Genomic DNA, 27,760 nt, shown 5'->3' on the forward strand with positions numbered 1-27,760 from the left:
ATGTCGCACTTGGTGACCTTAACGAACATAAACAACTCCCTAAAGTGATTTATAGCAGGTTTGTTCTTCAAACATGCTTTTCACTGCAAGGAGCTAAAGGGAACACATTCATTTGAAAACCCTCCGCACCAGGAGCTAAAGAAGAGCAGTGAATGCAGCATTGGACAATGGCGTTAAACAAATGGTATGTACCGGTATGCATGGATAATCTTTATTTTCTGAACTCATTGTAATATTGTATGAAAATGTATGTTCAGCATTCTGGATGTGGTTTATATTCATTTGTGGTGTCTTGTACTCCACACGACACAACAATTAAATTTAATTTAATTTATTTAATTAAACAATGTAAAACACTAACCCTACCCTAATTATACTACCTTACTAACTGCTCACTTGTTAGTGTGTACGATAATATAATCACATTTTAGTCGTCTTCATAAATCCATAATGCTTTATGGGTAGTTTATAACATTTGAGCACATGCACAGCAAACATTCAGAAAGTAAACACTTTCCATTTGATTTGGTGTTTTAATTACTGCAGTCATGTTGAACACAAAACAGAGACATGGGTTTTCTTTATAAATTGTCATATCGATAACAGAGAAAAGAATATTCTCTTAAAACAGGACATGTCACATAATATTGAGACATTTAGCATTAAAACTTGATGTACCACATTTGTCCAAGAACTTATGACATGTTTCCTGTCTTAGATGAAAAAAATCATTGCGCATTTCGCTGACTGTACCTTCAATGGAAAAGGACAGAACAATCTTTGAATGATTGAACAGCATGGAATCTAGTGCTGCTGCATTATACAATCTACGGTTTAAAACAAGAGAAGTGTAATAAATCCAATAACTGTGACAAGTTTGAAGTGAGAGGCATTGCACCATGACATACATCCATAGTACAATGGTGACCTGTGATTAGAGTCGACAGAAGCCATTCTGTAGACCACATTCCTATCAGTTAACATTGTCTACACAGTATGCTCCACAATGCATCTGACCTGTCTGTCAGATATTTTGTTCACATAATTCTCCACACAGAAGAGGAACCAGCAAACACGTGATGATGAACAACACTGCAAACATACTGCAAGCGTATCAATGTTTTTTCAGACTGCAAACACCAAGAAATACAATTGGTAACCTCCAGATTTATTTTGTTCCAATTTATGCACCTGTACCTTCTATCCCCCTAAAGAACACATTATTAATGTTGATATAATGATTTGTTTTTTTAAAAAAGAAACAGAAAAGAGAAGCAGTGCTCCTGCAAATAAGTCTCTGCATGATGTTGGAGTAAGGAGAGACAGCGAGAGAGAAGTGTTAGAAACGCATCACATCCTCTTCCTCCACTCCCCATTAGCCAATCCAATACGTTGGAGTTAGCCTAATGCCGTTGACATACAGCGATTGCTTATTTTTTTCTTTTAACTGCAGTTCTCTGCCCTTCTCCACGGTCTCTCTGTCTCTCCTTGCGACCGGCTGCACTGTATCTCTTGCAGCAGATCTCAGGTTCACGTTGGCTCTTCCTGTCTCTCACATCTTGCCGGGTGCAGGAGGCATCATTCCGGGCATCCCGCCGGACATTCCAGTATTGGGCCCCAACAGGATCTAGAAGCGAAATAGTCCATCATTCAGGTTGTTCATCAATGCATTTGTCATGTACAACACATTTTTATCTTCATACTGCATTCACTCCTCGCTTTCACACCTGAAATGCCTCCAGAGACTCTTTCAGCTGCTGCTCATCACACATGAACACCCACCTGTCTCTGCTGTTGTAGCTGCTGCTGCTCCAGCTGTAGTCTTTCTGTCTCAAACACAACAGGCAGCACCAGGATCATGAAGGAGGTAGTACCCACCCAGAGCGCCGAGCGGGAAAAACTGAAACGAGTTAACATCCAGATTAGTTCCTGCTGTTTTAAAAGGTGTGGCCAATTTAGAAGTTCTGAGTCTAGCTCAAGTAAAAAGAAGAAGACAGGATTAACATCTACTCCTGGGATAAAACGTACACATTAGCAGTTAATCTCTTTATCTACTGAGACTACCATGGCGCACTGTATAAATTCACACATTGTAAAGGTCTGATGAAAACGCTGAAGGGACCTTACCTGTAAAACCTCTTGGCCAGTGAGACGGAGCATTGTGCAGACACCTCTGCAGCGGTGCGAACTGTGTCAGGAAACATCTCTGTCAGGCCCCACAACCTCTCCATCAACGTCTCATCCAGCTTAAAGACACAAATACAAACATTGGAGTAACATAACATTTGAGCGCAAAAAAAAAGACTGTAACTAAGAAATCAATCAAGAAGTCAGCACCTCGCATGAAAAAAAACATACAAAAGACAACATATACACATTCAGCAGATGATTCATCTCAAGGGTTTATCTTTCCAAACCTCTTTTCATTTATACATTTGGTCCATCCTTAAGTTTGTAACAGCTGGCGTTAACACAGTGTTAACATAGTAGTGGTATCAACTGCTGGGTTAGACGAAATAATACTTAGTTTATACTTGCAACAGACCACAGCTTCAGACTGGGTTTATCAAAGCCAGAACAGACACTTTAGGTAGCTATCGATCTGGCTAATTAGCACTGGTGCAGCCATGCTAGCTAGCCATGTTTAACCAAGAAACGAACAAACTCGGAACAAGGAAGTGCTACTCTGTTTTACATTTATGTTTTCATTCACATTTCCGAAGCACCCCAGAATGAGTAGCCACTTACATCTTCATCTTCATCGTCGTCAATCTCGTCCTCGGGGGGCCGGGTAGACACCGGGCCCACAGCTGGGGAAAGCTCCTCGATTGCGGCCATGTCTCCTGCTGATCCCGCTCGTCTGCGTCCGGTTGGATCCGCTGTGTGCGCGTCGCTAGGAAACAACCGTAAAGCCGACACTCAGTTTTCTGCTTTTCTGACTATCTCCCACCGGCTTTCATTAAAGCTAAAGCTAGGAGGCTCAGTCTGAGGTCACAGTGGGAAAACGTGAAGCTCGTCAGGGACGGATGACGGCAACAGGGCAGGGGTCAGTTGGTACTTCGCCAGAAATAAAGTGCGCCCCCTGCCGCCCCGGCTGGCTAACAGCAGTATGTGGTGTCAGAAATACCAATGTAATGTATTTACCTTGACCTAGGGTGAAGTTCAACCTAGTATTCATTCAAATATATTTGTTTGTTTGGGCATTTGTCTTACTTTTTTTATATATTACTTAATTCTTTATTGCACATTTTTATATAAATATGTAAACGTATACATACATCCTTACCTGTATATACATGTACATACATATAACCCATACTTGTATTTGAATACAAACTAAAACAATTAACCACAAAAGAATACGACAAAATATATAAAGCAGAACCCAACACAAAAAACAAACAAACTAACACAAAGAAAAACAACATATATATATATACATATAACATATATTGTTATATATAAAAAATACAAGTTCAAAGGCAGCCTGCCAGCCACCTAGGACCAACCAATAAACCTCACTCAAAATGTATTAAGTAGTCCAAAGTGGAACCTAATGTCAATATCTAATGTTCAACATAAATTAGTAACTGCAGATAAATTAATGAAATCTTTTTGGCAATGTATAGATATTCTTCTATTCTTCTATATAGTCATATTCTGAAGTAGGTTATTTTTGATACATGCGTTTTTCCTGTGGATTTCCGTTCATTTTTTATTTATTTATTGGCAGCTACGTAAGGTTCCAGGAAACTTCAATACCCAGCTGAATATAACTTATAATTAAATAATTCCAAAAAGCCACCCGCCCTTATGATCTCCTGTTAGTTAGAAAAACAAACGCATGATGGACAACCTCTACATGTGTGGTGCAGTAGTGAAATAGACTCTGCCATTAATGTACCTTATCATACAACACTTACAGTGTAAGCTTTGCCTATGTTAGAGTTTTAGATTCAGTATTTGGTTTTATTGTTGGATCTGCAGATTTTCTAACGTCACCATCATATGGTTCCTCAGACTAAATGTGGTAATAGTGTCAGTAAAATGTGACTCTAAAGCTTTTTCCAGATAAGTTGTTGTTGTTTCTGGGAATACCGAAGGGGGGCTGGTCATGGAAAAGTTCTGGGATGCAGGGATTCCTTGTTTACATCCTCCCGGAGTACGCCGCGGGGGCGGGGTTAGCTCCGCCCTCATTCTTTAGGCCTGACGTCATTGTCGCTTGTGTTTTTTATGAATGAAGGAATCCAACCTCAGAGAGCAGCGGAGTAATTCCGGGAAAAGGCGGACTGACATTTTGTCGCCAGAGTCGCTTCGATCCAGCAGGTAAATTATCCCTTTTTAACTAAATATTAAACGTTAAAATGTTTATCTGAAATCCGTAGAGAACAGTCGAACACTAGCGGACTTGTATCCGCCGGGAACTGGTCAACCAACCAAGGACAAGGCAGCTGTTTGCTTTAATCTCCTTTAGCTCGTCAGAAACCGTTCATGCTAGCTGCTAACAGTTAACACTACTAGCATGTTTAAGATGATGCGGATAATTTGGCCCCGCTCTTCATATTTATGCCTCTAGACTCTTAACATTTGACGGCCAGGAAGGTTCTCACTTCCTTATTTAACGGTATGGCTTATAATAATTTAAATGTATTTAAAGTCTTACTAAAATGGATGTCGAGGGCACTCGTGATGGCTGTTTACTAACGTTGTAGCAGCAGCAGCGCCTTCACCCCGAAGCTGGCCAGCTCCTCTCCCTATAAGGATAAGGGTGGATTCTGGATGTAGCCAGAGGAATAAATCCTGTTTCCAGGAGTGGTCTGTATTAGCTGTTTGTTATTTAGTCATTTAATATTAAACAAAATAGAAATTAGGGCGTTTAACGTTATGAACTATGCTTGTAGCTGTCGTTTGGCAGTGCTGCGTTCACTTGTTGCGTTCCGCGCAGGTAGCGTTACTTAAGGAGTACTATGTCCTCTAAAGTGATATTTATAGTAAAGAACAAACGTGGATATCCTGTGCTGTTTGGACAAATACAGAAAGACGTGGTCACAGCTGTTTTTCTTGGGTTTGGACTGACTGGCAGTCCTGGCAGAGCTGAGCAAACCGTTTATTGCTGAATCACCCTGACTTTACGAAACGACGGCGGTCTCCTCGGTTTACAGCCGGAGTCTGTCGGCTGTCCGACAACCACTGTTGCTGTAACATCCACTTCCCACGCATTTCGGGAAATGTATTCAATTGTCGGCAAACTACTGACCTTTTGAACAGGTGTTTTATTTAGCTTGTATTGGTAAACACCTCCTGTGCGTGTGTCGAAGGCCTACATGTGCCGTTAAAGCCCATTATGTGCTGTTATGAAGTCAAGTTTGTATATACATTTGGATTTCGTTTTTGTAGATGGACTCAAGAAATGGAACCGAGGAAATGTGACTTTGTAACTTAAATGGCTCCTTTTGTTTGTATGGTTCCTCCTCCTGCCCGGCTGCATGGTTGCCTTATTGGGAGTCTGCTTTATGAAATGTTGCTGCAGAGAAGCACTAATGAAGTCTTCTGTTTACATGCACTGGTTATGTTGGCTACTCTGTCTACACCTTCTTATAGTTTCGACAGATTTGAGTCCTGGTGTTCAATTAACAAGCAAACCGAGGTAAACATAAAAACGCTGAGTTGTCAAACTGAAATGAAAACACCCCGTTTACAGCAGTGTAATGCCCTTTTATAAACGGGGGTCATAAATGTAATGGAAGTCAGTATATCACAATTCAAAAGCAAGCAGATAACCAATTTACCGTAACTTGAAAATAATCTTAAATAATTCACAATCAACCTGTTAAAGATTTCTAAAACTCAAGAGGTTATCACAACGGAGGATCTGCCACACACTACTAAAACAGAGAGCATGACTTGTTGTTGATATATTTACAAGAGGAAAGGGACGAGAAAAGGTGTCACAGATCGTAAACGCAACCAGGTATCCAGCGAAGATCTTGCATACAGCATTATCTTCTCTAAATCAGCCGGTTTCTCAAATAAAAGTGAAAGTGCAATGAGTTAGCTCATCAGTGAAGCTGCCTGAAGGTCAACCCTAACCCCCCTGTATTTTGTCATCATTTGTCAACCTTGCTTGTTAACATTTTTGCATTTACACTTCTGGGCTGTAATGAAACTATTCAATCTAAAAAAGAAAATCCAATGTTGCAATAAATCTGAAAGTGAACGCATCCACTCTACAAAAAGCAATGTGGGAAAACACCCTGTGGTTTCATGATGTCAAAGTAAAACTAGTCGGTCTAAAATGTTAATGTCTAGAGAGATTTCTGCTATACAGTCAACACGGCGTGGCTTTTTCATCAGTGTGCAACGTGGCCGTTTTTATCCTGTGTGCGCTGGTCAGGATGGGGGCGAATTAATACAGCTAAAATGGCCTCAAGCTGAAGTGCAGAGTCATTTTATCAACATGACAGTGATCTGATGTGCACAGCCAAATCAACCAAGAAGTGACTAGGGGGGAAAAAGCTGTTCAAGTTAGCCCACTGCGAGGTTGGACTTTAATCCCACACACTTGCGACCTGACCTTAAGAGGAGTGTAGGAAGTCCCCACACGGTCTGTGTGAACTGTTCAGAATGAAGAATGGGAGAAAATGTCCAAATACAGTAGTGTTAAGGCGTTACAGACTTAAGCAAACACACTTACTGCTGTTATTACAGCTTGTTACTGGAGGCAGCAATTTAAGGGTGCGCAAAGATAGGCAATCATGGTGTTTTAGTCTCCTGTTTTCAATAAAACATCAGAAAAGAGCAATGTTTGTGAATGATTTAAAGAATTTAAAAATGATTTTAGCTGTTTTATATGAAGAGGTTGTTGTGATGTTCCTTTTCACTTAGATATCACGTGAAACAGTGAGAAATATGTACCATAAAATGAGTTTCCTGTCCTTTTTCAGCCTTTTTCACAATGAAGGTTTTGAACCGTTGGTGTTGTGTTGACAAGAGGAAGTGTTGAGGGAATTGGTTAGGACACCTGCTTTGAGCAACCAAAGGGCAGACACACGACAACTTCCTCCTAACTATTCCAGCAAACCGAGAAAGGCATGGCGCTTTCAAAACCTCCTCTTCCTTTCATATCAAGCCGCACAGTTTTAATGAGAGAGAGCGCATTTGGAGAAGCATGAAAGATCTGTGGGTTCTCCTTTTCTTTATCGTGCATGACTGGCTGTCTTGTGAGCGGATGGTAAATGTCAAGCCAGACTTGGACCAAAACAGCATGATGTTCTGAGTCACATGTGATAACTTACCTTTTTTGTGTGTGTGTGTGTGTGTGTGTCCCCTGTTTTTTGTTCTTCCAGAGTGTTTGTATCCGTGTTGACTGTTGTTTGGGGGGAAAAAACTGAAGACAGTCGGATCATGACGACAGAAAGAAGCAGCAAAGCCCTGAAGGTAACACCCGGCCGGAAAGGAAATGTTTTATTGTCTCTATTTTTATAAGAGGGAAAATGTCAGGGTTAAAAGAAGTTTTACTTTCCTCCCTATCAGTTAATTTTTAACATCATTGGTGGTTGTTTTTTCTTCTTTTCCTTCTACATGTTTCCTCCTTTCCTATGTCCCCTTTTCTTCCTCTTCTTCCTCTTCAGGTGAAGCAGGAATGTGGTGAGAACGTGCCCATCCTTTCGGACAGCGAGCTCATGTCCCTGTCAGTACGAGAGCTGAACCTCCATCTGCGTGGCCTGTCCCGCGAGGAGATCCAAAAGCTGAAGCAGCGCCGTCGCACCCTGAAGAACCGGGGCTACGCCGCCAGCTGCCGGGTCAAACGGGTGTCTCAACGCGAAGCCCTCGAGCAGCAGAAAATGGAGCTCCAGAGAGAGGTGGAGAGGCTGGGGGCCGAGAACGCAGGCATGAGGAAAGAGCTGGAGGGCCTCGGCGCACGTCTCGCCGCACTCCAGAGGTTCGCCAGGGGCTTGGAGGCTGGAGGGGGCCACTTGCTGGCTACAGCCCCACGCCTCAACACCGCCTCGGTCATCACCATAGTGAAGAGTCCGCCACAGCCTCAGGCACAGAGAGAACAGGAGCCGTCCTAGAAGGAGCTGCTGGAACCAAACGGGGGGGAGGAAGGGACGCACAACCTGCAATGCAAACACACACACCTGCAGGCATACATATTCTATACAAACACATGTCGAGAACAGGAAGACAATATTAGGAGGAAAGTACTAAAGCGCTTGTTTGCATTACGCCTTGTTCACATTTCCAAATTCTGTTGGATTATATATGCAGGAGTCACCGATTCCTGGGTGATACAGTGTTGACAGGGTGGCATGTAACGTCACCGTACGGACAACAGCTACACTTTTCCAAAGCAGCGGCCAGGAACAGTTGAAAAATCATCTAGGACGGGTGGAGGTGTCCTCTACTTAATGCTATTTCATGACACTGCAGTTTTAGTTTACTGAAATCTAGTATTTAGTGTATTTGTTTAGAAGCTCTCAAAGTTTAGAATTTTGTTCAGAAAGAGTCAGCGGGTTTATTATGAATGAGGCGTCATCGCGCACACACACATGCACAAAAACCCTCACACTCACACCCCCCTCCCGATCCATGTGGGGCGTAGACTTTGACTAACTGGACTCTGACTGAAGCCAGACCATCCTAGAGTTACTGTACATGTTCACGCTGCTCCTCCTCTGACTGTGCTGCAGAAAGGCTTCTCTCTGCTTCAGTTTTCGTGGCACCTGACTAACAGCAAAAACGGCAGGGTGGAGCAGACCTTGTGTGTGTGTGTGTGTGTGTGTGTGTGTGTGTGTATAGCTTCCTACAGCTCTACAATGGCTGCATTCCTGGTACAGTTGTAGTCTGAAGTTACTCGCTGTTTCTTATACCAGCCCATGCGTCTCTGCTACTGTGCAAGAAAGTGTCCCAAAGTAGAGTCCCAAAGAGTCACCTTTGTTAGTCATTAATGAAGAGTTTCTCAACCTTGGTGTCGCCTGATACGCAGGCAGGGTCACGAAAGTTTTCTAAGGCTGATTGTGGCTTTTTTGGGGGTCTTTTTGTTTAATCGTTTCAAAGGATAATTTCTATATGATCAATTTGAAATGTCCAGTAACAGCATGTCGTACTCACTTGACAGCTCTCTAACTGCTTGAGGATTTTAGGAACACAAATGGTCACACAGTCCAGAAAAAAGCTTGAGCAACGCTGCATTTGTGAATCATAAGTTCCTTCAATCTGTCCATTCACGTCTTTGATTCTTAGAGATTTTGTATTCACCTGCCACTGCTCCCTCCCTACCTGTTCTACCCATCCATGTGAGGGTAAAAAAGTAGTTTTGTACTGCTTGTGTACACATTTCTCACATGGATGCAGTGCCTTCAGTGTATGTTGGAGTTCCAAGAATGCAAACCCAAGAGGGAAAAGGTTCAAAACAGACTGTAATCGCTCCTTCTCGACTGTTCATGACCGCACATTTCTTTGTTCAGGATTTCTCTGGATTCTTTTTTTATTTTTTTTTATTCTGAGCTATAATCCATCATTGCTCATTTCACGATCCCTACTGTGCAGTAACTTTTGCTACAGTCTGCTGTGGCTTCCTCTTTTTTCATATCTGGTAGACTCCCAACTGCAGATGTTGGTCATTTTGCTAAAAACGTGTAAAAGCAGAGTCGCATCTGGTAGGAATTACACTCAAAGTCAATGCAAGTCCTCTGCATACATTCCCGTTCTGTGTTCTTATTTGTATTTGTTTGTATGTGCCGTTGAGAGACGAAAATGTTGAGTGACATTTATCAGAGATATATTCTATATTTTATTTGTATTTAAAGGTAGATATTATGAAAAGACAAGCTAACGAGTGCTGTGATGTTCTATATGTTTTCAGAAGTACTTACCTATGACTAGTCTGGGGATATTCTCACGTCTAATTATTGTGTTGTGTGGCAACAATGATTACTTTACAAAATGTTAATTATTAGCTATGTAGAATTATGCTCAAAGCCAATGGCCATATTGCTGTATGATGATTCTTGTGTGTGTGTGTGTGTTTTTTGCCATGTTTGTACTGGCTTGTCATAGTGGATTCTCGGAGGGATATTATTTTTCTATGATGATTTGTATGTTATTTGTGTGAAAACAAATTGAGGTCGCTTCTGAATTGGCTGGTTGGGCAGATCCACGGGATGTTAAAGGAAAACGGAATATGTGGAAAGAAAGATGGAGATGAGGAGGAGACAAGAAGGTTGAGGAGTTGTTGATGGATGGATGGATGGATGGATGGAGAAAGAAAGTAAGGCAAGGCAGACTGGGAAAGAAGGTGGGAAGAGGTGGTGCTTTATTCACTTGAAAACTTCCATCAGTCTCAAGCCTGTTTCAGTCAAGACGTGCTCAGACAGGCTTGGAGTTCGTGGAGTCTAGGCCACTGAATAGTGCTAGCAATATCATTTATAAGCAGGCATTGTAACCCATTAGACCGTGTTGACAAATAACTCCTAAAGATATGAGGCATATATTTAGCTATATGAATATCAGTGTGGCAAAGCATTTATTCTCAATATTTTAACGTCTCACACCTGTCAAACTGTGCTGGATGTTTTGTTATACTTGCAAAACAAAAATGGTTTTTGTATTTATTACTTGTATTTTTTCTATTGTGAAAATTTAAGTACATTGTCTATTTTATATATTAATTATAATAAATGTTGTACATATTGTACATAAAATGGTGTGTGTGTGGTTGTGGGCTGGATTGGAACAGTAGATTCACACGTGGCATGGAAAGGAAGCGGATCTACAGGATGTGTTGCACAAGTTATATCTCTGGATCAGAAGATAAAGTCGAGGTAGTAGGAAGTATTACGTTTTTGACCAAGGATGAAATGTTGTGAGAATATAAGTAATTTTACTTGCGTGTATTTTTTTTTATGTGAGAAGCATTATTCCTCATATTGTGACCAATTCACAAAGTCATGTTCTGATACACCTTAGAGACAAAATAATGCTGACTCACACAGACGCACACTGCTGATGTTAACTTCATCTCTGCTGGATCTGTCAGGGCTATTTTAGCTGTGACCTAGTTGTTGTCACAGTGCATGGATGACATGTATGTCTAACACTGTATGTTTAATGCAATGCTTCATTTTGACAGCAGCAGAGGATTAACATACCAACAATGAGATTATATCTTATAGCACAAAAAAGTACTGTTCTTCACTGTGGCAGTATTTTCATTAAACATGTAAACATCTTTAAATACAGCCTTTTACACTTATATATTTAATGAGATTGCTGTATTTACACAAAGGTAATCTATTCAAAATTGAGTATTGGTGGTTCGATTTTAGACCTTAGACATCCTTATTGTGGCAGGTTATGGTACGATGAATGGTATGACAATGAATATACATCAATTACATATACTACAATTATTCATTCACTTCATGTTTGGCCTTCACTATGTCCTAAAAGTCTGTTTTTACATTCCTCTGGTGGAATTTTCTCTTTAAATCTCAGTTGAAGAGGAGTCAGTACCAGTAGGATTTAGGTTCAAAACTAGTTTTTAAGTCAATCATAGTTCATGTAACTTACACAATGGGACGTGGAAACATGAAACCTCTCAGGGAAGTATGAGACATCTTGTGTGGGAGGAGTAGATGCAGTTATCAGCATTTTTAACCAGTTAATTGCACTTTTTTTATTTATTTTTTTTTCACAATTTTATGTAATAATATCAGAAAGGTTATGTGTAGCACTATGTTGTTAAAATTCGTCTTTAAACTGTTTACCTACTGTGACTTTTTAAAATATATATCACAACCCCTCCACCAAATCAAAACCAAAACAAGCAGTTAACTTACATATCAGACTAAATATCTTTTATTTCTTCAGATCCATTTGACATGAAATAGAAGCATCATGAGCAGCTTTAAAATACAACAGAAAATCCAAAAAACAGTAATTGAAATAAAAAGACAGTTGTGAAGTAAAAATACAAAACTAGGTCTTTTTTTCTCCTGTGCTCAACCTTTACAGCATACATGAATATTTCAACATACATCACTACTACCCCTCCTGTAGACAGCACTTAAACCTGTATTTACAACATTAGTCCACAGAATTTCCTCAGTTATATTCATAATCTGATGAGAACATGTCATGTCTCACCAAATAACAAAGGACAAAGAGAAACAGAATGACTTGTGTCTTTAGCTTGAAAGTTAATTATGGCATTCAAAGTGCAGTATAACCGACTCTTTTATTATATCAGGCATGGGAATGTGCCTTTAGAAGCTGTAATTCCACAAAACAATTGCATCAGTTTGAGTGTCATCACGCTGATAAGACAATTCAGATGAATTGTTTTAAAGAAGCACAAAAGACTTTTTCAACCTAAAAATATCTGCACTGTCATTCAAACGCCTATGTTGTCCATTCACGGTTGGTTCAACATGAAAATGCATTTATACAGACAAGAAATGGTTTGCACAACGCAATGAACTGACCAGTGCTTTTATAAAAGATTGCAGGGTCATTTGTAGCTGGACGAAGCTCAGTCATGGTCAAAATAATCCAGTTTGTATCTGTGTTAAAAAAGTAGCAACTCAATTACCCAGACAACACCCAGTAATGTCTAAAAATAGGTCCCTGCTCCTGTGCACAGACGTGGCTGCTCTCCTGTTTAAAACCAATATTATGTCAGGCAGGAGCAGAACTAAAAAAAAAAAAAAAACACCCATGACCACTGTCTGATGCTGGGGTTTGCCTCTACTTCCCAAAGAACAAACGGACAAAACTGTGAAGGACTGGTGCTTAGACAAAGCATTTTTTCAGTTAAATGTGCACCAGGCTTAAAGTGTGTGATAACTGCCCAGTCTGCTTGTAGATAAGAGTGTGAACGTGTTCAAGTGTTCTCCACACGGCCCCCTGGTGTCCGTGCAGAGCTACAGCAGAGCAGTGAAAGTAGTTACAGTAAACACGTCGGCAGACACGGTATGACTCATTCAGATGACTCAAGAACTTCAATTATGTGAAAAAAATAAACCAGCTCTGACTGCGGTTAAATTCAATCCAACACACACACACAGAAAAAAAAGTCTGCCTGGAAGAACAGAAGAGCATCCAAGTCAAAGAAACAATGTGAAGTTAATGTATTACATTTTATTTCTAACAGAGAATATTGACTGTAACATATTGTAATGAGTTAACATGGTGTACAGAATATGTGTACTCATATTCTGGTGCTAATATTCAGCTTGTGATTCTTTTTTTTAAGCTTTCAAATATACCATAGCTCAGGATAAGAACTGTATAATGTGCAAAATAATGTAGTTTAGCTGAAGACTTAAGACCTTCAAAGCAAAAACTTTACAATACTGAAACCTGACAAAGGCCTCACTATGGTGGGCGTTTCAGGACAAATGCAGAAAACTCACTCGATTTGGACGGATTTGACTTATTCTTAAGTACTTGGAGCTGATAGTGAGACTGTGAGATGGATGGAGTTTTGAAAAGCATTACTTTGAAATTAAACTACTCAAACAAATGAAATGGCAATTAAAAATCAGTTTTGCTAAGACATCAGGACATACATATATCCTTTAAGGTTTATTTTTTTATATAAATGTATACTTGGTCCAAACTAAAAAAAAAGGTTTAATCTATTTTTCTGCTGTGATTGTGTCCCAGACTGTTTTGTAATCTGTTGGCGTGGACACTAAATATGGTTCATACTATCACTTCAGTTTCAACGAGGACACAGGCAGTTAACCAGCATAGGACATACTCATTTAACAGCACAATGGGTCCTCCCAAATGTTTAGTGTCAAAGCTGTGCGGAGCTATGATGTGCTCCAGTAGTAGTGCACTACAGAAGTTGACAGGATGTCTCCTAGCAACAGTGTCTTTCAGATGTCAGTCCACTGCAGCAAACATTAAATATCAGTGGGACTTGAACTGTCTCAACTTTTGGACTGATGTATGTATAACAAGGAGGGTGAAAGCTTTAATTCGTATGATAGAGGTCCTCTATTGAGAACAGGCATCTAAAGTTAGCTTTAACCTATATTCCTCTTCTGTTTTCCCCTCAATCTAGTTAACCTACATTGTGGTCTGCAGAGGTCTACTGCCAGAGCGAACCAGTTCGAGATTTAATCCCATCCATTCAAATAACGCCCCAATTACACCAGTATAATCCTGAACAGCTCTGCTCCTCCTGCCCTTCACTCCTGCTGCGTTACAGCAGCAGATGTACTGAATAATCTATAATCTGCTCTGCCTCGCTCTCATCTGTTCCACTAATATCAATACCAACATTGATCTATATAGCAGACATTAACTCATGTTGTTGACTTGGCTTCCCTTTAAATCCATCCCCACACTGCAGTGAAGAAGGATGTCCCTTAAAATCCCACAATACACCAGGGTACCGTTCACTTACAGAATATATTTTCCATAACATTGTACCACATTGTGATGACCGTACCACAAGACTGCTACGATACTGAAAATAGCTTCTTTTTGAAGCACATTAGCGTTTTTTGCAGACCAACTAATTTGTTTAAATGTTGCAAATCTATCATTTAATATATATATATATATATATTTAAATATTAGTTTCAAGTTCACAAAATTAAAAGTTCTAAACTTTTATAAAACTCAAAGGATATTTTCCATTTTAAGTCATGGAAAAAAAAAAGATTCAAATACAATTTAAATGGGGAAACCTTGATAAACACAGCCAATGAGAAAACAACAGGGCCTACAAGATGCAAACCAATCCAGAACCAGAACATTCATTAAACCGATTACACAGAGAAACATATTTGAGCGAAGGGAACACGACTGAGCTGAAATCTGAAATTAAGCTTCTAACCAAGCTGGAAAACTTTCGTTCCAAAAGTCAAGTATGATTCAGTAAGTGTCTCACAGTGACTCACAAACTTTCCGAAAACAAACGCAACCCTTTTTATTCCCTAGCCGACGGTTTTAACACCAAATCAGCTTAAAATGTTCCCATCAAATAAGACGCCTAGGAAATGTGGGAGCAGAAATGTTTCTGCAGGAAGGTCCTCGCACTCAGTCTCAAAAACAGAAAAAACCAACGCACACCTTTCATTCACACAAAGCTGCACAGGAGGATGAAGAACCACCCGACCCTAAAACAGTCTGAATCCGATTCAGCTGCAATCGGGACATTTTCTGCTCTAGAATTCGTCATCGGAGCTGAGCAGGAGAGTCTTCTCTGTGTCACCGCGGCCACTGACGGTGCTATGGGTGCGGGAGACAGGCGGCGGGGCCCCCTGCTCCAGCGTGGACTGCTGGGTGTACTGCTGGTAGGCCGGAGAGAAGTTGTGGATGGCATCCTGGACCATGTCCCCCGGGTTCATGGTCTCCTTCAGGCTGCTGGAGATACTCTTCATGGGGGCACAGCGGCCTGTGGGAGGTGGGCGAGACGAGAGAGTTTAAGGTCAGGAGGAGAAGTCAAAGAGAGGGTAAACTGTTTTTAAAGGAAGTGGAAAAGGTCAGAAAAGCACTGTGGGTTGAGGAAATAAAGGGTTTAGAAAAGTGTAGGAGGCACTGAGAGGAGAAAAATGTAAAAAGAGGAAAGAAAGGGGTAAAAAAAAGAAAGGGGGGGCATTAAAGGAGGATGGATTTATGGTGATAAAGGCAGGAATGTGGTGGCAAATCAAACGGAGAGGGGAGGAAATGAGGAGGAGGAAGGAAGGGAATGTGAAAGAAAGAAAAGGGGGGGAAGAGAAGGATGAGAAGAGAGAGTTGGAGGAGAGTGGGACGAGGAGTAATTTAGTAGAAGGAGAAAGGAGTCTGAGAAGAAAGGAACGGGACATCAGTGATTTAGAGAGTGTTCAACAGCGAGAAGGAGAGGAGGGAATGGGTGAAAGAAATTAGGAAAAAAGGAGGAATTGTATAGGGATGGTGGATGTGATTTAGAGAGAAGGAATGGAAAGGGGATAAGGGTTCAAAAGTAAAAGAAAATAAGGATGGGAATGATTTAGGTACAGGAGCAAGAAGAAAGACTAACTGAAAAGACAACAGTTACAGGTAAACCGAACCAAATCACATTCAAAACCTTGAATAAAAAAAAATTAAAAAAGAACAAAACCGAAACTAACTTCACCTCGAAAGGACATAACTAGCTATAAACAGCAGCAGCATGAGCAAAAAGGGGGGGAGTAAATATCATCAGTGTTTAACCTACCAAACTCTCCATATGTAGGAACAGGTCCTTTATGACGCAGCAGAAAAGAAAAGAGACGAATAAAGATGGATGTGTAGAAATAGGAAAGGAGAAAATGACCCAAATAAAAACACGAGTGATGGGCAGAAGAGCGTAAAAAAGTTAAAAGTGAAAAATAATGTAAAAGAAAAGAATAAAGGGGGTAGAGATGGATATAAAATGAAAAAAATAATAATGTAAAAGTCTATTTTAGAATATTTTACATTAATTAAGACATAAAATGTGTACACTACAGTTAACTCTGGCGTGGTGTTAGACATTATACTGTGATTCCAAACATTCCTTGGAAATCTTCCCTCTTCCCTTTCTCACCTTGTGAGTCGAGACTCTTGTCCATGTAGACTTTGTATGTGAATGCATGGCGCAGAGCCAGCGCAGCAAAAAACATCTCGATGCAAATGATAAAGTTCTGGTAACCAGCGGCGACCGTCCCCTCGCCGACAGACACCTCCACCGAGTTAATTTGAGGGATGGCCCCGCACTTCTCCAGGATGGCGAGCAACATGCCTGACCACAAATAATAAAATGGTACTTATTGAGGATACAAACAATCTTTACATACATATATTAATAATAAAAAAAAGAATGTGCAGTTTCCCTACCCTGCCAGAAGGAGAGGAAGATGACCGACTTGACCATCAAGAACTTGAGCATGGGGCTGTAAGGGCTGAGCAGCTCCTTGGTGGAGAAGTAAAAGAGGAAGAGGGCGTACAGAGACAAGCTAACAGAGATGTTGTAGATGATGGTCACGTACAGGTAACCGCTGGCAACACTGTTGAGAGAGGAAAAAGTCAGAGAGAGTGATGTTAGTGGCGTTGATTCATAGTTTGGTTTTGCTTAAATTACTATTGTTGTAGGCCAGTGGTCGGGTCGGGACCCCCAAGGGGGTCATGACATGATTTCCAGGGGTCGCCAAATGGTTGTGGAAAATAAAATAAAATAACATGTTGTGGCAAGCAACACATATAGACAGGAAGCAGCTCTATATATTGTTTATATAGTGTATACAATTTGTATACGTTAACATGTTAACCTCAGTAATATGAGGCTGTATCTAATCGTGCTTTTAGGCCTAAGCAGACACGTTGACTGTGAAGGTGCCATTATTTCAATAAATCTAAAAACATGAATATGTTGTTGTTCTGTCTGGTTATTCTGGGGGGTCGCAACTCTAAAAAAGGTTGAAAACCACTGCTGTAGGCCTTGCTAAAAGCCTAAATCTCCCATTAGAGATTAATGAAATGATTGAGGGAGGAGGCGAGGATAAGTCTGGGTCATTCAATTAGTCTAAAAATTAAAAGGTGTAATCCGTTTTTTCCTGTTTTCTTCTAAATTTGGTGGCATTGTTGACAGTTTTTTTTTTTTTTTTTAACTGAATTTAATGTTATAGTAAAGCAGCTGTTTACGTAACTACTCCTATGTTTTCATTACCAGCTCCACCAATCCAAAGCAATATATTAACCCAACGTCATTCCAGACCTAGCTGACAGACCTCCTAGCTCCCTCCATGTTAGCAGCACTTACTTGAAGTCTCCGTCCTTGTATTTGCCGTAAGCCTGCAGGATGACGGTGATGACTGCCATGAGCGGTTTGACCACGCAGAACTGCAGAGTGGCCTGCTTACAGAACCTCAGGAAGCCGATGGAGTAGGCCTTCCCCCTCAGACAGCAGGTACCGTACATACAGCTGGACCTGACGGGACAAAACACCCCGCTTACACTTAATGTCAGTTCTGATATCTGTGGGGAATTTAGTGTTGTAGCAGCATTGCTTGCAGGATAATATGCACATAAATTGCTTTGAATGAAAAAGCATGTGTTAAAACACCCTGGTTTCATGCTGGGTTGGAAACAAATATTGTTTAAAGGCCTTTTAGAGTCTATTAACAGGAGAAATAGGAGACTTACTCGATGGGTTTCCCTCTGATCTCAGCCATGATGGCGCTCTCTCCTCCCAGGTATTCATAGCACAGACTCAGGAAGTTGTAAATCACAAACGCTGTGGAGAAACAAGGGGAGAAAGAGTTGGTTATTATCTCTATACATTATGTACTTACTCTAATAATAATGGTAGGCCTGCACAGGACACCAAGATGTTTAAGAACGTACTATTTGGCTTGATTTTTTAATCTTGTGGTCATTTTATAACAAAAATTAGTGGGCAAATAAGTATTCATGAGAAAATATTTATAAAGCCAAATTAAATCAATCAGTTTTCCCCAGTTTTATTTGTTGTTTTCTATTTATTGGCCGTGACAAAAATAAACTTAAGATTAGAGGAAATACTGCTTGGGGTGCTATGATAACTGTACCTCTTTGAAAAGCCCTTAATAGGCCTCTTTCACAGCAGACAGTTGGACTGTGGAAACTGTTACAAATAACAATAATGATTACTCTCTCTATTCAATGTCCCATTGTGGCAGTGTGACAGTAAGCCAACATGCATGATCCGGACCCTGAAACTGAGGCACTTCATCACAAATTTTATTATTTACACTTGTGCTTTTCCTGCTAATCTTCAAAATTATCACATGCGTTATTATTGTAACAAATTCATACTTTATGTAGTCTATGCATTTATTTTAAACAAAATATTCAAGCTGCACATGGAACCTTTGCACAACAGCAACTACAGATGACAACGACTGTAGCAGGAACTGTGAGAAACTATTTAAACTGCAAAACCACAAACTGAAAAAGTATAACAGAGTCACCCACAGACCCCCAAGCAGTCACACAAACACATCACTTCCTGTCCCACTTATCAGTTTCAGAAACTCAGATTACACACCCTCATTTGATTCAGTGTTAAAACAGTTTACATTAATTTATGCAAAATGATGTCCAAAATGATCTTTTCTCACCTGCCAAAGGTTGGTCAAGTAAAACAAATTATGCATAAAATCAATTTTACCTGCCAAAATATTAAAATGAGGAGCTTTAATAATGTATCAACTGATGACGTGAAAACAATGTGACAAAAGAGCTTGTTTGTACTGATGAATCTACAGGGAATTATCTTTACAGAGTTTTATAGTGAGTTTCAGCTCACTGCTGTCCAACCAGCAACTGTACTGCTTCCCTCTCAACACTTTGATTTGGCACACAGGGTACATCAGGCTCAAGTAATGCAGACCTATGCATCAAAGCCCTGAAGGTTCTGCAGCATCTGTTCTTAGCTCCCATCCTGACACCTGCATTGTGATCATGGTCACTTAGGAAGCTGAGCCAGACGTCAGCTGGCAGCCCGACTCAGTCCAGACTGCAGGACCAGGGAGTATTGTCCCTTGTAAAAGAGTCAAACAAAATGACACCGCCAGGAACACAAAGAGGCCAACATCGAGACCTGAGACCAAACCTGAGAAGGATGGCTGCTTCAGGCAAATCTTCAAAAGGTTTACGGGAACATTGAACATTCTCTTCTAAATCATAATGCAGTTGGCAAAGAATAGCCTTCACAGGACTTCATGTGAACGTTGAAACTTTATTTATTTATAGTTCGTGTTTACAAACAGTACTGATGCAAATAAACCTTCAGCAGCACATTTTATTGTGCTACTTATATGTTTCCATAGACTGGACCAGCACGTGTTGGAAACTAAGATAAGATATATACTTTATTAATCCCCTATTGGGGAAATTCTTTTTTTCACTCTTACACACACAGGCTGAAATACACACTTCATGCACTTGTGGACAGGCAAACAGGGAGAGAGAGGGTGGAGTGATGGGCTCGCCACGTAAGCGGTGCCCACAAGCAGTTTTTCTTGGGGTTAGGTTGCCTTGCTGAAGGGCACCTCGGCAGTGCACAGGAGGTGAAACTGGCACCTCTCCAGCTACCAGTCCACACTCCATATTGTGGTCTGTGAGATTTGAACCGGGGACCCTCCGGTTCCTCCCCACTAAAAGTCTTATTTCGTTATTTTATCATGAAATACAACAAAACAGTAATCCTTTCTCAGCGTAGTGAAAAGTGAAAGCTTCAAAGAGTCATTACAGTATTTTGAGAAAATGTGTGAGAAATAAGCCAAACCTCTGACAGTGCAGACTTGACTCTGATAACCATGCATGTGTTTACTTGTTGATTCAGTTATATGTACGGGCATGAAAGAGCCACTGGCAAGGAGCAATGCAAAAAACATAGCACATAGCAATTTAGCTAAATGGCACACATTATCTGATACAATTTTGAACAAAAATTAATGAATTCTAAATATTAAGTTATAATTGTGTTACTTAAAACAATAAAAGCTAAACTTAAATAAATGTGATAATGGGTTCAGATTCAATAAACTGCTGTTGAATATGTTACAAAGAACACAAAGCACAGAGGACTGGAGTGGCTTGACTCTCATGACATAATGTACACCAACACACACACCTACCTCTCCCTGTGTGACTGATATTCACCTGACTGTCTCTTGGGACTAGTGGATTATCTCTCCTCTGTGCAGCCTCAGTGAGAGGGTGATGACGACCAAGAAGCTCATAAAAAAAACACAGCCAGGCTAATCCTGTTAGCACACAGACTCTCTGGGGGGACCGAGGGGACGTGTTTGTGTGACTGTGCATGTGAGGCAGAATAAGGTGAGCGTAACGGGTCTATGTCAGTTAGCTGTGAAAGTGTGAAAGCGGGACATATCTTGGGTGTGTGCCACGGTGTGTGTGTTGTTGTGTCACAACACTGATATCAAAGCAGCTGCACTCCTGGCAGTGATTCTTATTCCATCAGCTGAGTTGATATAATCTCCTTTTCTCATTCTGACTTTAACCCTACTCCACCCACACACACTAAAACTTCGTCACTGCTTCCTGTGGTATCCTGTCTGATGTCAGACACCCGTCAGACAGTACTTAGGTAATAAGATTCCATACATGCCCGTTCACTGTATGACGTTAACACAAACACTAGTGTACAGAGTGACGAGAACTGGTTGATCTGCTCTGAGTAGCTCTGTCGGTGTCTCAGCTGTTAACCATTATTCTCTTTCACTTCTCTCCAAGGACCCGTCAGCAGTGCTAGTTGCCACGGTGATACAGTAGGCCTACATACAATGAGAATGGGAACTTTGCAGCAAGTTTGGTTGAGAGAGACTCATTATCTGGCGCAGCCATTCTGGTTGATGGAGACGATTTGTGAGCGCAGTTGCCATGCAACAGGTCTGTCATCCTCGCTCAGGAGAAGATCTGGACAGGGCTCAGCAGCATTGTGGGACAAGGAAGGCAAAACAGGAGGAAGAGGAGAAGGAGCTGACGATCACAAGAGGAGGAGATGGAGGAAACGAACTGGAAGAGATCTGGTCCAAATGTGGAAAAAACAGTGGCGGGAGGGAACATCACATCAAGAGATGAGTAGGAGAAAAAGGCGGAGGAGGAGGATGAGAGCCATCTGTCTCAGGGAGCAACATGACGACAACAATACTGACAGTGCTTCCTGCCAAAAGCAGAACCATACATAGAGTGCCTCCGATTCACATTCACATGCATGTGATATCATCAGTTCATCCAACACAGGAAGTGACGCCCAAGCTCACAGTGAACGGACTATTTCTATCCTGAACGTCACCGCTGACCCTGGAGAATGAGGAGTGGAGGCAGTCAGCTGCCTTTCACCACTTTCTGCCAAATTCACAAATTTAAGAATAGTCAGGGATCCAAATTATCAAGCAGCATTTGTTTTGTTTGCGTCATCCATCCACTCTCCTTCAACTTTTCTGACCTGACAAATAAAGAAAGTCCATATTCAATAGCAGGTGGCCACTGACCAGGTTTCCATCCCTTCCACTAGATTCCAGTTAGACAAACTCAAATCAAGAGATGTGTAGTTTACAAAAAGGGCTCCGTGGATAAAAACGATGACAATGAATAGTAGCGCTTGTCCAAATACTCTTTTGAATCAGTGCACGTATTAAGAAAGGAATTACAAAATAGACTCCAAAGTTATATCCGGACTCATTTCAAGCATCTCAGTCCAAGTGGAGAGTACCCTAGTTTCAATAAAAGTTACAACTAATAGATATTATGTGTGAATTTAGGCCTCCAAATAATTACTTTAAAAGTATATGTTTAAAAAAGTTTATTTTTTCTTATCTGCCACAAGACTATTCAAAATTCAGTAAACAGATAAACACGTGTTTCTTATTGGAGTGAGAAGGAGGAATCTAATATGGGTGAGAGGGCACCTTGCAAAATAAACATTCACCATGTGGGCGGAATAATCTGTTCGTCACAATCTGATCACAATGTTTTTCAACAACTCAACTGGAAAATGTTGTCCACAATGAGGTGTAAGAGGATTTAATCAGTCACTTCTATCCATCAGTGGTATCAAAACAAATGCTATTAAATGTGTCTTCAGGACCATTTTATGTATCGTGAGAGCACAGTCCAAAGTTTTAGCCTGGATGGATGATGGGTGGAGCACAATTTAGTCAACATGGTAATCTTAGTGCCATTTGTTACCATAGCCAATGTGAAGTGGCTTTGCCATTTTGTGGAGCAACCACAAGGACTTGAGCTCTAGACAAGAGCTTTTCTTGTGTACCGTACTGTCAAAGCAGTTAACTGATTTTTTTGCCCGTGCCCTTGTTGGCTGCTGAATCGGTGGCAGTTACACAACAAACTGAACTCCATAGAATAAAGACAAAAACATGTCCTTACCCTCATAGCAGTCCCTCACGGTGTCAAAGTACACATAGTACTGGTCGTTGGTGAAGAAGAGGAGGCTGAGCCAAGAGTCGAAGGCATAGATAGGAACGATGAAGAGGATGCGTACAATGTGGCGCTGCTCCCTAGGTGAGCTATAGAAACGTAGGTGCATGTAGATCTGGGAAAGACAGAAGAGACACTTTAAATATTGACAGATTGAATATTGAATATTAGACTCGTTAAAGAGTGTTTAAAACCCCAGCACTACGTCAGGATAAAATAATGGGTATGGTGTAGTAACATATTCCACAGCTTTAGGGCATGAGTAAAATAAAGCTGCTTCCCTCTTCTTACTCTGGCTGTGGACTAGTAAATCTGTATCAAAGGGCATGTACACGAAGATAAGACACAAGAGAATGTACAAGTTAGGCTGGAACAGAGCTTTTACAAGCTTTAGTAAGCACTTGGACAGTAAAAAATAAATGTGTTTGTTATTATGTGGATAGAGATTCTTGGGAATATTCAGATTTGTATTCTGTGTATAGTTAATGTCTCTTTGCTGTCCGTCAGTGTCACTGACCGTAACAATCAATACACTACATGACATCATCTCAAAGGAATCTGTGAAAAGGGAAAACTAACTCCATTCAGCTTTTTGTTTGCTTTTTTTTCCCAGCCAGATCTCATACATCCTTTTTATCCATCTGGATCAAGTTTCACCTTTGTGTGTGTCTGTTTGTGCACACTGTGCTCTGTATCACAAACACCTGCCGAGGGGTGTTGCCAAGCAACCCCTGCCTTCTCTGGGCCTGAGCAGATGTGTGTGTTTGCAAGATCACGTCACCTGTGCATTAAACAGCACACACACACACACACACACCTGCCTGCAAAATCCAGATTACATCTTTGTGAGCACCAACTTCAGAAAACAAAGTCTGCTCAGTTAAATATCAACATTTGTATCTCTAGCTGGGTAAATAAAACAACAAGTGGGGCATTAGGACAGCCTCTCTGTTTGGAAGCATTTACCTGGTGACAGGTGAGGATGAGTGCAGTCCAGACAAAGAAGCCAGACACAGCCTGCGCCGCAGGAGTCATGAGGAAGATAGGCTGGTCTGGGCTCAGAAGCGGGGCTTCAGGAAGCCATGAAATGTTGGGACCTGTTGGGGCCACTGTCGGTGGGGGGGCGGGCGCTGCGGCTAGAGGAGAGTCCTCCCCCAGCCTCTCTGAGAGCGGTACGTCTCGCCTCCAGAGCCTCAACATCTGGAAGTGACACAGAACACAGAGTCAGAATAAGGGGACATATAAGTTGCAGTCAGTGTGTGTGTGTGTGTGTGTGTGTGTGTGTGTGTGTGTGTGTGTGTGTACATATAGAAACCACTGAAACTCAAACATTGACTATGCTGTGAAACAATTCACTAAGTATGAACATCCATTTGCACTAGTAATCATCAACCTGGAATATTGATCCGATACTATATGTCATGGAACTAATGTGTAATCCGAGATAGGAAGGCAGATAGAGGATAAACACAGACCAACTGCAGGTCAACATTTCACAATGAGTCAAGGATGTGTGTGTGTCAATTGTACAATGGTATCTGTGCTGGACTTGAAAACAAAACCTTTTTTCCTACATCTCCCAGAATGCCATTTGATGGCTGGCAGATAGCATGCCCAAACATCTACAAGTCAGCTGTGGTTTAAGGTGGGGCACATGAGTTCAATGGCATACTGTGTTTTAAAGTTTACAGAAAGCAGCATGCCATTTAGCTGCAAAGCATTCTGGTATTTTGAAGCTTCATTGAGTCCTCCTTGTATAATAATTGAAGATTGGGGCAAGATGGTGAGATCTAGAAGAACATGCTATTTGATTCACAGGACTGACAACAGAACATGGCATTTAAAGCATTTTTTTTCATGAAATCAAAAATCAACAGCCGACAGCGTGACCAAATTTAGGAGGAGATAAACAAGACGTCATATACGCTGCCGTATCCACTTCCAGTTTCTTAAGATGACTGGACTTAAAGTGGCCAGAAGACACGTTATATAAGCAGCAGCTTATCACTATCTCCAAGGTGACACAGACATGTTTTCAGGGTGGACTTGTTCTTGTGCGCTGACAGACAGTTGGCATATGAGACTGAGCTTGGGGGAGACAGAGACCTTGGTGTTATGAAGGTGGAGTGGGGGCTGATGCAAAACAAATAAAAAAATATGTACACCCACAAATAGAGAAAATAAACAATAAAAGAGTGGACATAAGCACTAAAATGGTCACTGGATGACAAATAGAGAGATTGAGGGAGGGTATCCTTCATTTTGATCCATCATGTCTCGTCCTCATGGCAACCAAAAGTCACACCGCACAGACAATGACAGGCTGACCTAATGCTCCACCCCCACACACACACTCACACACCCACCACACACACTTTAGCTTCATTACAACACTAATTACATTAAACTTAAGTGAATTTAGTGGTTCGATAAAATGAATTAGGCTGCTTTCACGCTTTTATATGGATATGCAGGAGAGTTATGGTTTCGCTGTGTGTGTATGTAGGTGTATGTAACCTGTGTGTGTGTGTGTGTGTGTGAGTGAGAGAGAGAGAGAGAGAGAGAGAGAGAGAGAGAGAGAGAGAGAGAGAGACACCGCAGGTCATTTGTATTGGTTTGCCAGGGATCAGCAGATCCACATGTCAACAAGAAGTGAAGGCATCAGCAGCCACACACACACACACACACACACACACAGACACAGACACAATAAAAGTGACAGTGAAATGCTGCGCTGGAGCAAAGGGACATCTGTGTGTTTCATTTGAAAGGCAAAAAAGGTCAGTCTCTCTCTCTCTCTCTCTCTCTCTCTCTCTCTCTCTCTCTCTCTCACACACACACACACACACACACACAGTGGATGGGGAAAAGAGCAACAGATGGAAAGGGGTGATGGGGGGGCAGACAGAGTGTGTTTATAATTCATAATAAGTAATAATATGGATGACAGCCAGGCTGGATTATCATACTGGCTGAAACAACAATAACAGCAACACTGGGCTTTATTCAGTAGAAAGCTACTAAGATGTTTTGCCACTTTTGTCTTTGCTTAAACGTTTTACTTCCACAACAGTGGTTTTTATCGTACTGCTGCAGTTTAATCTCACACAGGGAATTTGAATAATATGGAAATGACACTCAAATTAGCAAACAAATAAACCACAAATGATGAAGCTTGAAAAGACTTACCTTAGCTAACGGTGGGGACAATTCACAGATTTACTTGAATTTGAAGCCTGGAATTGACAAAGAGACACTTTAATAGTCGGGTAAAGAGCTGTGAAGTGTTTATAACTTGTTTTGGAGGTTAGGCTCACCTGGTAAATAGGCTGCAAGCTTTCAAATCCTCCTCAACTCCGTCAAACAAACTCACGACCAGAAATAACGTTAAACCAGAAACGGCCTTAATTCCTCCTCAGAGCCGCACCGTTGCTCCCCGGACATCCATGTTGAGCCCTCAGCAGACTGCCCCGTCAACCTCTCTGCGTGTCCCAAAAAAAACTCCCTAAAGTTTCTCGCTCATGTTAAACAACTTCTATACACTCCCTCTAGTACTCCTCGCTGCGTATTAAAATCGTCTGAAGTCCGTGTTTTTGGAGTTAAACCTGTGAACTCCGTCATTCCTCTCCGCTCCTCTTTCTCCTCTCGGCTGATTTCAAACCGATCCCCGTCGGATTAACTGCAGATCACACCAGCCCCGCCCACTCCGCGAGGACGAGCCCGTTCGGCCAATCACACACAGGATACCATTAATAACCCGGAAAGGGGCGGGGTTTGTTGATAGCACACTGAGCATGCGCGCGTCTATTCTCGGCCCAGCAGCGGTGGATGTGTGGGGGCCGTAGGAGAGAGAGTGAACGCTGCTCCCACACACTCGGAGATCAATTACTTGTTTTCCTGTCCTAACTGTGTAGTCATAGTGTGTGGGCATTGGACAACAAGTAGTCACCATAGTTTTTGTTATGTTAAATTGTCCCTTTTAAAATTATGAGAGCTACTTCAATTTAGAAACTTCTTCAAACTTTGTTTTCCATTTTTTTCCCAAGGACACTGAAGGCCTCTCCAGAGACGTTTTCCATCAAGGCGCTGCTATTGGGGCATTTAATGACATTACAGAGCATTCACTCCAGCAATTTAGTATCCATAAAACTGGGGCACTTACAAACACTGAATATAGTCAGAATTGTAACTTGTAATTAAGACACTGCATTTCATTAAGTTTAACTTGGAACTCTTGTACAGCACTACTTCTGTTTTATTTTTTTATTCCTTCAAAAACCCTATTTGTGTGTCTTTTTATGTTGTTTTTGTATATGTTGTGTTTCTTTTATATGTTTTCTTAACGCCATTTTATAAAAAGGTGTTATACAGACCTTTTGACACGTTGGCTTGTCATTGCAGGAAAAGCACAGGTGTAACTTATAACCTTAATTAAGGATGGCTAGGTCCCATTAAAGTGACATAGTGAGTTATTCCATTACCAGGAAGCCAAAGAGAACAAGGGCCCTGGAACTTGGAAACTTAAATGGAATGAAGCCATAATTTATTACTGTTATTAATTACTGTACACCTGTGGCTTTCCTGCTATGACATGTTAAATATCTGTTATGAAAAGGACTTTTAATCTGCTGCATGATGCAGATGCAATGATTCCTTTCTTAAGAAAAGAAAAGAAACACAATGTAACGATATAAAACACCATAAAATAACCCTAGCAGAATTATAACACCATGAAGTAAATGAAAATTAAGATGTCTAAAATGTAATCATAATGTCCCTGGCTAGAATAGTCTAATAAACTAAAATGCCC

General features: G+C 41.0%; 3 protein-coding genes across 6 annotated transcripts; 1 reads left to right on the top strand and 2 right to left on the bottom strand.

Moving 5' to 3' along the window:
- The first annotated feature begins 166 nt into the window (after window positions 1-166).
- Window positions 167-10,706, top strand: maff (v-maf avian musculoaponeurotic fibrosarcoma oncogene homolog F). 3 transcript variants are annotated; one of them, XM_051418233.1, is made up of 4 exons: window positions 167-184; window positions 4,244-4,326; window positions 7,347-7,437; window positions 7,632-10,706. In XM_051418233.1, exons 1-4 carry the CDS (start codon window positions 182-184, stop codon window positions 8,073-8,075), a joined length of 621 nt encoding a protein of 206 aa, XP_051274193.1. In that variant the 5' UTR covers window positions 167-181; the 3' UTR covers window positions 8,076-10,706. The 3 variants fall into 3 exon arrangements, with proteins under 3 accessions (XP_051274193.1, XP_051274194.1, XP_051274195.1); XM_051418234.1 differs by lacking the exons at window positions 167-184; window positions 4,244-4,326 and adding an exon at window positions 4,393-4,624; XM_051418235.1 differs by lacking the exons at window positions 167-184; window positions 4,244-4,326 and adding an exon at window positions 4,671-4,815.
- Window positions 514-3,050, bottom strand: tomm22 (translocase of outer mitochondrial membrane 22 homolog (yeast)). The gene is made up of 4 exons (XM_051418238.1): window positions 2,749-3,050; window positions 2,128-2,246; window positions 1,783-1,900; window positions 514-1,627 (listed from the first exon to the last, which is right to left on the bottom strand). The coding sequence occupies exons 1-4, from the start codon at window positions 2,836-2,838 to the stop codon at window positions 1,553-1,555; spliced, it is 402 nt and encodes a 133-aa protein (XP_051274198.1). The 5' UTR covers window positions 2,839-3,050; the 3' UTR covers window positions 514-1,552.
- A 1,128-nt stretch (window positions 10,707-11,834) lies between the features above and the next one.
- tmem184ba (transmembrane protein 184ba) lies at window positions 11,835-26,629 on the bottom strand. 2 transcript variants are annotated; one of them, XM_051418225.1, is made up of 10 exons: window positions 26,268-26,629; window positions 26,140-26,186; window positions 23,917-24,150; window positions 22,900-23,065; window positions 18,148-18,238; window positions 17,765-17,932; window positions 16,843-17,012; window positions 16,553-16,747; window positions 16,202-16,228; window positions 11,835-15,418 (listed from the first exon to the last, which is right to left on the bottom strand). In XM_051418225.1, exons 3-10 carry the CDS (start codon window positions 24,148-24,150, stop codon window positions 15,189-15,191), a joined length of 1,281 nt encoding a protein of 426 aa, XP_051274185.1. In that variant the 5' UTR covers window positions 26,140-26,186; window positions 26,268-26,629; the 3' UTR covers window positions 11,835-15,188. The 2 variants fall into 2 exon arrangements, with proteins under 2 accessions (XP_051274185.1, XP_051274186.1); XM_051418226.1 differs by lacking the exon at window positions 16,202-16,228.
- Between the last annotated feature and the right edge of the window lie 1,131 nt (window positions 26,630-27,760).

Source organism: Dicentrarchus labrax, unplaced genomic scaffold (assembly GCF_905237075.1).
Source record: "Dicentrarchus labrax unplaced genomic scaffold, dlabrax2021, whole genome shotgun sequence".
Taxonomy (NCBI): domain Eukaryota; kingdom Metazoa; phylum Chordata; class Actinopteri; family Moronidae; genus Dicentrarchus; species Dicentrarchus labrax.

Bases quoted from the DNA above. Each gene is read 5' to 3' on its own strand.
- tmem184ba (XM_051418225.1), bottom strand. From the start codon at position 24,150: ATGTTGAGGCTCTGGAGGCGAGACGTACCGCTCTCAGAGAGGCTGGGG. The intron at 16,229-16,552 runs GTGAGAAAGGGA...TGCGTCATAAAG, and splicing joins CAAGAGTCTCGACTCACAAG to GACCTGTTCCTACATATGGA. The intron at 15,419-16,201 runs GTAGGTTAAACA...CACCTCCCACAG, and splicing joins TCCTACATATGGAGAGTTTG to GCCGCTGTGCCCCCATGAAG.
- maff (XM_051418233.1), top strand. The intron at 4,327-7,346 runs GTAAATTATCCC...TTGTTCTTCCAG, and splicing joins GAGTCGCTTCGATCCAGCAG to AGTGTTTGTATCCGTGTTGA. The intron at 7,438-7,631 runs GTAACACCCGGC...CTTCCTCTTCAG, and splicing joins GAAGCAGCAAAGCCCTGAAG to GTGAAGCAGGAATGTGGTGA.
- tomm22 (XM_051418238.1), bottom strand. From the start codon at position 2,838: ATGGCCGCAATCGAGGAGCTTTCCCCAGCTGTGGGCCCGGTGTCTACC. The intron at 2,247-2,748 runs GTAAGTGGCTAC...TGTGTCTTTAAG, and splicing joins ACGACGATGAAGATGAAGAT to CTGGATGAGACGTTGATGGA. The intron at 1,901-2,127 runs GTAAGGTCCCTT...AACTCGTTTCAG, and splicing joins CTGGCCAAGAGGTTTTACAG to TTTTTCCCGCTCGGCGCTCT.